At 42.7% G+C, this 13,084-nt stretch overlaps 1 protein-coding gene across 2 annotated transcripts in view; it reads left to right on the top strand.

Moving 5' to 3' along the window:
* The window catches only part of OSBPL10 (oxysterol binding protein like 10), a 201,191-nt gene extending 195,171 nt beyond the window's left edge, over positions 1–6,020 (top strand). For both annotated transcript variants that reach the window (XM_036431682.2, XM_036431681.2), the window contains 2 exons: positions 2,448–2,601; positions 4,730–6,020. In XM_036431682.2, the coding sequence (XP_036287575.1) occupies positions 2,448–2,601; positions 4,730–4,774 (199 nt within the window). In that variant the 3' untranslated portion in view covers positions 4,775–6,020. The remainder of the gene's footprint in view (positions 1–2,447; positions 2,602–4,729) is intronic.
* The last annotated feature ends 7,064 nt before the right edge of the window (positions 6,021–13,084 follow it).

The following is a 13,084-nucleotide window of genomic DNA, read 5'->3' as shown; positions in this document are numbered from 1 at the left end:
ATGTTTATGCAGGCACATGAGCAGGCTCTGCGTGGAATAAGCCCATTTGGTTTTTCATCCAGGAGGTCAGCAAACTGTGGCCCGGGCCCAAAGCTAACCTGGAGCTGCTATCTGTAAAACGTTATGGGGACATAGCCGTGTTTATTGGTTCTGGCTGCTCTCCTGCTACAATGGCAGTTAAGTTGTTGGGACCGGGACCATATGGCCTGCCAGACCAAGAGGTTTACTGCCAGGCCTTTACAGAAAATATTTGCCTTATCTGAAACCATATGCTGCCCTTTAGAAATACGAGGTAGGATTAAAATTGAATTATAGATGATTCGGTGAAAGGTTTGCCTTCACAAGAAGAGTTTGTAACCAATGGGTAGTGTGAATTCTGTAAAATTGAGGCAGGATACAAGAGTGCGTATGAACCATACATTGTAACTGTGTTTAGTACCACCAGGGCCTCAGTACCTCTGGAACCTCTGCTTCATTGTAGGACCAGCACACTTTCTGTTCTTGTTTGGGGACAGAGTGTAACCTTCTCTGTGCCCAAATGGAGGGCATGAACTGCCATCCACTGGCATCTTCAGCTCAGCCCACCACCGGCAATAATCACAGGACTAGGGACAGGCTGCGGGCAGGAAGAGAGCTACCCCCTTGCCCCCAGCGGAGCCTTCCCAGGGCCAGGAACCCTGCGGCTCCTACCATGGCATGCCTGTCGTTGCTGGTTTGGCAGCTGAGAACAGAATTGATGCCCTGTGCTGTTGTTCTAGGGATATGGAGTAGGTTAGCTACTCCTCAAGTCTCTCTGCTGCCTCTTAGCCAGGGGAACTCAGAATTCAGCCAGGAGTGGGGATGGGGTCTGGTAAGGGAGTAAGACAGAGGGGCGCCACCTCTTTTTGGCTAACATATGCAGACTTGACTAAACATGGAGCTGAACTGCAGGGAAACTGAGCCCCGCCCACCTTGTGTTCCTAGGAAATAGCCCTCAGCAGGAGGAAAAGGCTAAGAAACTCAGAGGCATATTTGTGCCATAACCCAGACATGCTAACTGGTCCAGGGGGTAGAGTATCTGGTCCAGGGGTTCCCTTGCTGTTCAGAGCACCTGAGCCTACTACGTAGCAGGTCTGCCAGGCCTTACTTGCATGGCTGGGGGAGGGCGGGGGGGGGGGGGGGGGGGGGAAGGGCAGTGGTTAGGCCAGTTCTCCCAGCCCTCGCAGTGATGCTGGCCCCGGCGAGCCCCCTTGGAGGGGAGGGAACCACTGCCCATCAGGGAAGAGTGAAGATACTTGCATTGTCTGCCCACACCCATGCATTTGCTCTGGATGCTGAGTTCGGTTTGAGCAGATGTCCTGCCTTGCCTGGAGCCCTGGTGGATGAAGGCAGAGCTAGTGCCCTGTGATGCCAGCCACAACCCTGCCTCGGCCACTTGCTGGCCCTTTGCCATGAGGCTCCCCTGGACTTCCTTTCTGTTTTCCTCACTGACCTGCTTCCACCCCCCCCCCCCCCCACCTTTCTGCCCTTCCTTTTGAAGTTCAGAGTCTTCCCTAGATGAGCCCCCAACGCCTCACTGGTCCCCACCCTAGTAGTGCTGTTAGTTGGGTCCCCGGGTGTGTCTGGCCAGAGCTGTCTGGGGCCGGTTCTTCCCTACTTCCCCTCTAGTCCTTGGGCGTCTGCCTTCTAAACTTGGGGCCATTGTCTTAGGATGAGGCTTCTCATGGGAGGTCCTGCTCTTGGGAGCCCCCCACCGGGATGTCCTTATGCCATCCCTCCCCTGGCACCAGATGTGTCAGGGTGAGGGTGATGAAAAGTCAGTGCTGTGACCCAGCCCCCTCATCCTGATGTGGCTGAGGAAGTGCATGGGTGACGGTGCCCTGCTCTCCCTCAGCTCCTATCCTCACCCCCTGGAGCAGTGTACAAACCGGGTGGAGCTGGGAATTCCGAGAAAAAGGGCACAGGATAGGAGCCAATCTAGGCTGCCTTTCACAGTGAGTTAACTTCCTGTGTAGATATGGGTAAGAAGACAGAGCCTGCAGCAAAATCAACTCCTCTCCCCCTTCCCCTCCTAACTCCTAATACAGGGTTTCCCTGTGGGAAACTAGCCATTGTCCATATGTATCAGCTCACTAACCTTGAGCAATTCACCTCACATGAATGTTTTTCCTTCTCTTTAAAATGGGGATAATACAGCCTGGGTCATTGAGTTACTGTGATGATTGAGTTTATGAGGAAAATATGGTGAACACCTTGTGCCTTCTTTGTTGTAATAGCATAGCTGGGTAGCCCTGAATCCTTGGTTCCAGCAGCTTTGAGGGACCTGGAATGAGCTACCTCCACGATGGCTTGCCCAGGTGTCCTCTTCCCGCTCCGGTAATCTTCCCCCCCCCCCCCCCTTAAGGAGGATGACCTTCCTTGAGCCTGCTGTCCCTGCCTGACCCCTTCTCCTCTCCTGTCACCCCCAGAAACCTCTGGCGGGAGGTGACCCGCTACCTGCGGCTGGGGGACATTGATGCCGCCACCGAGCAGAAGCGGCGCCTGGAGGACAAGCAGCGGTTGGAGGAGCGGAAGCGGGAGAACCTCCGCACCCCGTGGCAGCCCAAGTACTTTATCCAGGAGGTAACTTTGCGGCCTGTTTGGGTGCTTGTCCTGAGGGGCAGATGGGTGTTTGGCTAACACGTGGTTCGGATGGACAGAAAAATGGGGCAGGAGAGGTCCTGGGCAGAACCGAGCACCCTGTCCCTCTTGGCATCCTCCGTCAGAAAAGCCCATTGGTCTGCCAGGGAGGGCAGGCCTGGATGCTGTCCCAGTCAGCAGCAGCTCAGGCCCCTGCTGCTTTATCGTTAGCTGCAGGGAAGCGCCTGCTGCCTGCTCCACACCGGGTGGGCTAGGACCTTCACCACTGAGAACTGCCCTTTCAGAGCGCCGCCTCCTGTGGGCCAAATGGGACAGACATACTAGGTCAGGCCGGCCCGATCCTGTGCCTGGATGCTGCTGCCACGCAGGGGAGTGACATGCGGAGGCAGAAATAAATCCCACCCCTGGGCAATGGCAAGGCACTGTGTGCTCTGAAATGGCTTGTGGAGCTACAGGGAAGCAGTCTAACAGAAGAGGGAATAATGGGAGCGAGTGCAGAGGCCAGTTTCAGGCAGGCCCTCAGGAGGCCAGCAGCATCCACGAGAAACAGGCTGCGAGGAGGGGGCAGACGTGGGTCTGTATCTAAGGAGGGTGGCTGCCACTTACCTCCAGGCGATCACAAACTGTCCAATTCACAAGTTTTCACATGGTGTTTAGAAATTTAAAAAAGTAAACACTGAGAACCAATTGAGATCTGTCTGGGCGTTACTTGGCTCAGGTGCTGGTAGGCCTGGCCTGTGACAAGGAAGGGTTACTGTGTAGGTAGGCGGCCTCGGGTGACTTAGTGATCGTGAGGTGGACTCTGGGTCAGGAGCAGAAAGCAGCCGCTGTTCCCTAGACGCCTAGGTTGGAATCTGGCTCAGACAGAAGGCCTGCTGGGGAGACTGCCTTTATGAGACTGAGAGGGAATCTTGTCTGGAAGCCTTGCCCAGGTGAGATGAATCTGTATTTGTCAGTCAGGGTTCACCAGAGAAACAACAGAACCAACAAGAGACATAACTGCATGTAGATTTATTTAGAGGAATTGGCTTATAGATTATGGAGGCTGGAGACTCCCGGGAAGCTGATGGTATAATTTAGTCCAAGGCTGAGGATTGGGGAGCCGGTAGTGTAAATGCCCCGTCTGGGCAGCTGAGATGTCCCGGATTGAGGCAGAAAGAAGGTGGACTCCTCCCATTTGTTTTCTTTTCAGTTGGATGATGAAGGCAATCTCCTTTGCTGAATCTACCAATCAAATGCTAATCTCACCCCAAAACACAGGCACTCAGAAATTGTGTGTAATCTGGTCATCCATGGCCTGCCAAGTTGACATATACAATTAACCATCGCACAGTCCTTCAAGGATCCTTCTGTGAGGTGGATCTGGTCTCTGAGACTAGCTTGTCTGGCTTCTGTGGAAAGATGCACATTCAAAAAACAAAATGACAAAAGAAAACATACTGTTTGTTCCCTGCTGAGCTTACTAAAAGCCCTTGTGTTCCTAAGAGAAAGCTTGAGGATATGTAAGGAATAAAAATCACCCCCAAAGCAGAATCGTTCCCATTTAGTATATGCCCTTCGAGCCTAGCACCAGGCGGAGTGCACCATCTTGATTCTTGCCTTTCTCTCTGGTGTTGGACTGGTGCTATTTCTAGTGTTTGCTGATTTGTGACTACTCCTGCTGCTAAGAGCTTTTGTTGGCCATTCCCCTCCAGGCTGATAGGTTATAAATCACTGGTTTGGGCAAATTCCTCACATGCAGGTCTCTGCTTTTCTCTCCCTTGTCTGTTCATCCAACATGCACCCTGTCCTGCTGTTTAAAAGAGCTCCTCCCTCTCAATATTCCATTCTGTAAACCAACAAAGCCCCCCCTCCCCCGTGTTGTTTTTGTGGGGTTTCCTCCTAAAATGCTAGCATGCAAAGATCATATGGGCTTTAAGAGCTGAGGAGGGGTAGTGAGACCACCAGCCTGGCACAGCTGAGATGCCAGGAACAAGGCAGACACACATACTGGTGGTGGTCCTGACAGATGCTAACGGTGCTTTGCATGGTGGTACTGGGCTTCCAACCTACAGAGTCTGGACTCTTCCTCCCCTTTGTGTGCTAAGAGGTCTCCACCTTTCTCTTACAGGGTGATGGCTGGGTCTACTTCAATCCCCTGTGGAAGGCATACTGACCGGGTGGAGGTGCGGAGCCTTCAGGAAGAGCCCCGTTTTTTGTAGGAATTAAAGTGGTACAGTATCAAGGTTCTCTTGGTGTTCACTGAGACCGCTTGATATCATTCAAGAAATGGTACCTGAGAAATTCTATACTGTGAAAAATGTACTCCAAACTCTGCTATAGGATTACGTTTATTCAAGAGCCATTTGGGGCATGTGTCTACAGTTGTGAGCTCTTAGCATACTCTATGTTCACACACATGCCATGTATACATGTCTGCTGATAAATACACATGTAAATACTTCACTTACCAAGAGTTAAGTGGGTAATTATGGGCTCCTTTTTATCAATAAGGATTGGCCTTTTCTATTTTTCACTCTGCCAAAAATGTTTTGCATTTACAAAAGTATTCTCATGTAGTCAACTCCTGTCAAAACAAAAAAAAGGCCAGGGGTGGGAGGGAATTGGCATGGCCCAACTGATATCCATCTGGTAAAAATGGCTCATCTCATTTCAAAATTATTGTGATTCCCACCTCTCACCCCACAGCATTTCATCTGTTCACACCGCAGAGACAGACACAGCTATTTGCTGCTGAATGGGAGCAGGCAGGACTATTCCAGGTTACGCCAGCGCCTTTCCGAGTGGAGCACCTCTGGGTAAACCTAGGGCCAGGCTCACCTTGGAATTTGCCTCCCATCTACTTGCCCCAGACACTGACCATTTATTCTGCTCAAAGCACTCGTCATACATTTTTTAGAAGCTGCTGCTTTTACAGTAGAAAACAAGTCATATGGAGACTTCACTATTTTATGATGAAAAAAGGGCTTTAGAATACATGCATGCATATAATAAACATGCACAACCACAGCCTCAACCTTGTATTTAGTTTTCTTTGGGAAAATTTCCTGTGGATTTTTTTTTTTTTTTAGGGCACCTCTATTAATTGACCCAAACTCTGCAAGAAAACCACTGTGATTAAAATGAAGCCTGCCTAAGTGTTCCATGGTTTCAGTTGAATTTCAGTCCTTAGCCTTTACAAACGAGGTCAAGACACTAGAATATAAAGGAAGGAAAAAAATAACATTTGATTTTTGCTTACTGCTTATTTTTTTACTGTGCCACTCTGAAGAATATTTATAAAATCCAGTAGCATGAATGCTTCTCTGTAGTAATACTAACTTGTGCCTTTTGTCTGCTTTCTTAAGACCAAATGTTCACACTCTGTAGATATTAGACAAATATATTTCGATTAAATACTATACCTATCTGTGTGTCTGTTTTACTTTCAGGGATTCAAAAGTTGGTGGAATTGATGGCTCTAAATGAGCTCAAATTGTATTGTTAATTTGATGTGAAACTATTTCAAACACAACAAAAAAATCTATTAGATAAGCATTTATGGTTATTCTATGACCAATTTGTAAGAACATTTAACCATATCTAGGTAATGTTTTATTTAGTGAAGTTACTACCAGGCAAAGTAGCGATGTGGGCATGTTTAGGTGTATAGTCTTAAAATACCTGGGAGAATAGTTTTGGAACTATGTTATTTCTGAGAGGAAAAGCAGAATAGATGCAATTTTCAGTCTTCTCAAAAGTAATTACTGTGTTTTTTTTGTTTTTTTTTTTTGATTTTCCAGCCTTATTTCAAAGTATAAACTTATCTGGTAAGTAAAATATGAGAAGGCCTATTTTTAGGGGGTGGGGATGGTGGGCTCATGCCTTTTACAAGATTGTGAAATGTATCCAACTCTTTGACACCAGGTATCACCACTATCCTGACTCCTGGAAAAATCATCCTCTTATCCCCTGCAACCCCATATACACTATTTTGTATTTCTAATACAAAATATACACTAGTTATTTCTAAAAAGAATGCTTGGTTTTGCCTATATTTGGACTTTGTACAAATGAAGTCATTTGCTTATTTGAGTTAACATTTTGTTACGTGTTGATCTACTTGCTAATTTTATTTATTTTTTGCTGGGTTCTAGATGCCCAGCTGAAGCTCTGTACCCATTAGACAATACCTCCCATTCTACTGAATTTGACTAAATACCTCATAGAAGTGGAATATTAGTCTGGCTTATTTCACTTAGCATAATGTGTTCAAGGTAAATTTCCCTCATTTTTAATGCTGAATAATATCCCTTTGTATGTATATACATCACATTTTATTTACCCATCATGAACATTTGGGTTGTTTCTAGCTTTTGGTTATTGTGAATGCTGCTGTATGAACTTGGGAGTACAAGTATTTGAGTCTGTTTCAGTTCTTTTAAGGATATACACTGAATGGCCATATTATTATCTCTGAATACATAATAATCTGGCCAGTGTATATTCTATATAATAAAAGGCTAATATGCAAATTGTCCCCTCAAGCAGGAATTCAACCAGCAGGCAGGCTGGCCAACTGCCCATGTCTCCCCACCCATGCACAAAGCCTCTAAAATACACACGCATACTGAGTGGCCAGATTATGCATTCAGAGATCATCATAATCTGGCCACTCAGTGTATACCCTGATGTGGAAGTGCTATAACATATGAAAATTCTGTGCGTAATTTTTTAAGAACCCATCATACTGTTTTCCATAGTGACTACACTATTTTGCAATCCCACCAGCAATGCACACAGTTTGAATTTCTCTACATTTTCTGCTTTTTTGTTTATAATAATCTCAATGGGTATAGAGCACTATCTTAATTGCGGTTTTGATTTGCATTTCCTTAATTAGTTATGGTGAACGTCTAATGTATTTATTGGCCATTTGTATATCTTTAGGTGAATTATCTATTCAGCTTCTTTACTCATTTTCAAATTGGGTTTTATGTGTTGAGTTCTAAGAGTTCTTTATATTGATCAAGTCCAATTTCTCTTTTTTCTTTTGTAGCTTGTGCTTCTGTTGTGATAGCCAAGAAATATAAATCTATGGAGCTTCTCCGCTGTTTTCTTCCAAGAGTTTCAGCTCTTATGTTTAGGTTTCTGATCTATTAAGTTAACTTTTCTAAACTGTGTTAGGTAAGAGCCCAACTTTACACATGGTTATTCTGATTTCCTAGGACCATTTTTTGAAGAAAAACTGAAAAACTTTCATTTCCCCATTGAACACCTGTATCAAATATTAGACGATTTATGCAAAGATTTCTTTCTGGGCTCTCTATTCTATTCCATTGGCCTATGTATAGCATATAGGTTTGTATAAGTACATTACTGGTATACGAATGCTCAATGAAATCGCTTAATGCATTTCACAGAACATTTCCTTATTAAGTGTTGCGTGAATGTAGTTATTTTCTTTCTGGTTAACAGAGATTACATATAATATGCTAACATTATAACAACCTATTTAAAATTAATACCAACTCAATCGCATATAAAATGTTTTATAGCTCCACCTCTTCATTGACATTACAAAGTGTATCTTTATATATTATGTACCCATTAGACTTAAAATTGTTTTTCTTTGAAATCCTGTATAAGAAAAAATGTTATGGGTTTGAGTTATTTATTGTCTAATGACTTTTGTTTCAACTTGGAAAGACTTCATTTCTTGCAGGGCAGGTGTAGTGGTTATGAACTCAGCTTCTACTTATTTGGGAAGCAAAACTATATTGACAGGTATAGAATCCTTGAGTTGCAGTTTAAAAAACCCCAAAACTTTAAATCCTTGAGTTGCAGTTTAAAAAACCCCAAAACTTTAAATATGAGCTGAGTGTCTTATGGGAGCTCCCTTTTACATAACTGCTTTTGAGATTCTTTTTTTGCCTTTAACCTTTGGTATTTCAATTATGATGGGTCTTGGTGTGCACCTCTTTAAGTTCATTTTCCTTGGAATTGTGTGCTTCCTGGACTTGTATGTCTATTTCATTCACCAGGTTAGGGATGTTTTCAATCCCTTTCTTCTCCTTTGGCAGCACTATGATACAAATGTTAGTATGCTCAATGATGTACCAGAGGTCCCTAAACTCTCATCACTTAAATTCTTTTGCTGTTCTGATTTGTTTTCTACCACGTCTTCTGCATTGCTGATTTAATCCTCTGCTGTAGTCATTTCCCACAGGTCCTTTTGCTTGGTTTCTCTTTGTTGAGGTTCTCAGTGAGTTCATCTATTCTTCCCTGAAGTTCATTGAGCATCTTTATAACCCATACTTTGCTTGTCTCCATTTTATTTAGTTCTCTTTTCTGGAGTTTTGTCCTGTTCTTTCACTTGGGACATGTTCATGTCTTCATTTTGGCTGATTCCGTGCTTGATTCTATACATTAAGCAGATCTGCTACCTTTCCCAGTCTTGGCAGAGAGGTCTTATGTAGAAGGTGTGCTGCAGGTCAGTGCGTGGGGTTAATCCTCAGGTGCACTGGCTCTAGCTATGAGCTGTTGTGTAAGGGCTGAGTTCGCCCTTCAGCTGTGTCATTTGTAGAGTTGGTTGGTGGTGCTCTAGCGTGGTCTCCAGCAGGCCACCGAGTGCTTTGGGAGCTTTACTTTGTGAAAAGGCTCAGGCCACGTAAATAAGTTGGGGTCTCAGGTAATCACCAGAGTGGAGCAAAATGGTGTTAATGGCTGTGTTGAAATGTCTTTATTTTTCCAGATTTTCCTGACTTCTCAGGACCTCAGATATTCTTTTCTCTACCCCCGTTTCTTGCTAAAGCATCTCCAGATCTATAGTCTCTCTGCAGTCTTTCCAAGCCTGAGTGAGATCTGAGCCAAGTTAAGTGAAACAGGGACCAGGTCCTCAGGCAGCCCCAGAATGTTGCAAGTAAGTGGTCTGCTCTCTTATTTCAGAGAGGTCACTAGGAGATAGGTGGCTGCTTTCTCCCAACCATGCTACACCGTGGAGGGAATGGGGCAAAAATGAATATACTTTACACCATGAAATTTCCCATTAATGACTTTTTCTTCAGTGGGCATTCATTCAGTTGCTATAGACCACGGATTGTTTTCCAGAACCCTTATAACAAAAGCACAGTGGAAAAATCAAATCACTGAATGATTTTCCTTATTTCATGTAACCAAAATCCAACTCTAATAAGAATCGGAGGGATATCTGAGCTGTGAAGGTCATCCCCAAGGAGCGAGGGCTCCCAGCACCACACGTGGCTCCCCAACCTGGAGCTCGGTGCTGTGGAGTCTCCATAACATCTGGCAGTGAAAACTGGTGGCGACTGTATACAAGTGAGACACTGCTGCTAGAGTCCCAATTGAGGGGCCCCAAAAAAGACTTGCTCACTAGCACTGGGGGCAGCACCTATATCAGCACCAAGGACATGCAGAAAAGTACAGAGCTCTCTATCTACAGTGTGAGGGTTGGAAATGCTGGCAGGTACAGTTCTTTTGTTGAACCCTCCCCCTATTCAAGCAGCAGTCACAGAAAGACACCAAATCTCTGCTCTCCATTAACCTGGCTACACTGTACACCTCACTCTGGTAATTCCGAGGCCCTACCCAACTTGCGCGCCTGATCCAAGCCACTTTTCCATCCACATAAGCAACCTGCCTAGGTTCAGCTTGTGGATTTTCCTAAAATCTCTCAAAGATATACCACCCCCAGACATACCACCCCCAGACAAGCACGTTCTGTACCTCTTGCTAACTAACCAGCCCCAAGCACAAGTGACAACCAATCTCAACTAGCACTGAAACAACATGCAATGACAAGTCTTGGCCTGGTTCTGGGGTTAGCTTCCAGAGGCCCCAAGCGCAGCACAAGCAGCAATGAACCACATATTTTGTAGATCCCAAGTGGTCCATGTCTCACACAAACTGTGGGTGACTTGGCCTGCACTGGAGTCACTCCAGAACCAATACATCTGACGGCTGACTTCAGACCACATTAGAACACCTAGAAGAATTGCTGAGATATGGGGAGTTGTATCTACAACTACATCAGCTGAAGTTTTCCGGAGTGATTTCTAGCTTGAGTTCCTGCTGACAATGTATGCATATTTTTATAATCCCCGTTAACAAACATTTTTGCTTCTCTGGTAGATATGTTCCTTTTCATATGTAATTTATACTACTTCGATTAAGAATAAAAATTACCCCCCCCCCCAAGACTTTACATTTTCTGGATTATGGATTAATCTTATGTCAGTTGTAAGTTAGGTGACCATACATCCTCATTTGCCTAAGACAGGTGTACCTGTATTCCCAGGGTTAATATTAAAAGGCCGCTGAACAAAGTTGTGGAACTACAACTGGTGTGAGCACACACAAATGAATGGAATAGAGACTTCAGAAGTAGATCAACACTGTTTTCTATAGTGGGAGAAATATGTCTTTTCAATAAATAGTTTAAATAAAATAAAACTTACCTGTCTCAGTTGGTTGGAGCATCCTCCCTTACACCAAAAGGTTGCGGGTTTAATTCCTAGTGAGGGCACATACCTAGGCAGCAGGTTCAATCCTGTCGGAGCACGTACAACAGGTAACTAATGTTTCTCTCAAAATCAATAAACATATCCTCGGGTGAGGAATAAAACTCATTTCAATTAATACATTAAAGGCCTAAAAATCATTCCCATATAGACCAAATATATGAAATGGTAAGTTTCCACTGACGTAAGTCTCTACTTTTTATATTCCTATAAACCATAAAAAGAAAAGTTGAGGGAAAAGACAAAAATGTATTCAAAATGGATTAGCGATACTAGGTGAGTCAGTAGAATATACAGAATGGAGAAGGATAGAGCCCACAAAGGTCGAATTATGCTTAATCAGATCTTAGAGGAGAGCAAAGAGACTGGGGCAGAAGCAATATTTAAAGATGGCAGAGAATTTAAAAATCCCAAATGAAAATCAATGAGCTACATGTTAAAAACTCAACAAAGCCAAAGTAGGACACCTTAAAAGGATGAAAAAGTGATCACACTATATAACACTATTACTAATCAGAGAACACAGGTTTTAACAAAAAGCATTACTGAAAATAAAGTCTGATATTTCCCCCAAAAGTTCAAAAGTAGATATACCTGGTATGGGTTCAAAACATAAAATTGAAAGTTCAAGAAATAGGCAAATCTATATATAATATGATTACAATACATCCTTTTTAGTAAATAGCAGAACAAGCTCCATGGATGTGGACACACAGGATGACAACAAATTTTAACCATTTTCAAAGGATTAAAATCAGTGTCTGAATACAATGTAGTTAAGGTAGGCATTAACAATAAAGGAATAACTAGAAAACCGCCATATTTGAAAATCAAGAAACGTAAACTCATGGTTCAAATAAAGTATAATGAAATTAAAATATGCATTAACTAAATGACAGTTTACAACAAAATTTGTCAGGAATAAAGGAACATCAACTATAAAATATTCAGACATTAAAATAATCATTAAGTGGTATTAGCAATAATTTTGCATTTATCTATTTGAAAATTTAGATGAAATGGACAAATTCCTTAAAAAAATCACTTACCAAAACTGATATAAAAAAACATTTGTAGCTCTAAAATAATTGAATATGTAATTAAAAACATGCACAAAGAAGAATCCAGGCACAAATGGTTTACATCAACAAATTCTACCAAGCACTGATCATTAGTCCAGGAATGCAAATTTAGTTTATACTGTGAACAAAAAGTCTCTAATTCGCTATGTTAACAGAATAAGGAGGAAAACCAAAATCACAAAATCATCTAAATAAATTTTAAAAGTCACTTGATAAAGCTTTAATTATAAAAACTCATTAACCAACTGTGAAAATATGTTCTCAATCTAATTTTAATCTAAAGATATCCACAGAAAAATATAGATTAAAACACACAGGTAAAATACCAAAAATTTCCCATGTGAGAGAAGAAAACAAGGATGTTGCCTTTTCTATTTAGTACTATACTGGATGTCCTAACCAGTGCAGCAAAAGCAAGAAAATTAAACATATAACCATTAGAAATTAAACTGCAATTCCTCAATTAGGATGGCATCGTTTAATAAAAATAATCTGAATATATTATTAGAATGAGTTTAACAAATTATTGAGTACAATCTCAACATATAAAACTAAACTTTCTAAATACTGACAACTGGAAAATAAAATTTTATAATGCAGCATTTATCAAAAGTAATGTATACCTTGTAATAAAACTTATGAAAATGTGCATGACCCATTTAACACCTTTATAAAACAAATTAAAGATGATCTAGACCTCTATAAATCAAAGAATATGCCATGTTCATAGAAGACTCAATATTTAAAAGTGCTAATTTTCCAAAAAGCTTTTTCTTCTTGTTACAACTTCGGTTTTTTTTCATGTAAGTTTTAGAACCAAGGGCCATAAACCACCAAGACTTTAAAAAACACAGTGGGGAAGGG

The sequence above is a fragment of the Pipistrellus kuhlii genome, unplaced genomic scaffold, assembly GCF_014108245.1.
Source record: "Pipistrellus kuhlii isolate mPipKuh1 unplaced genomic scaffold, mPipKuh1.p scaffold_m20_p_11, whole genome shotgun sequence".
Taxonomy (NCBI): domain Eukaryota; kingdom Metazoa; phylum Chordata; class Mammalia; order Chiroptera; family Vespertilionidae; genus Pipistrellus; species Pipistrellus kuhlii.
This window is presented reverse-complemented; position numbering and strand designations above follow the sequence as displayed.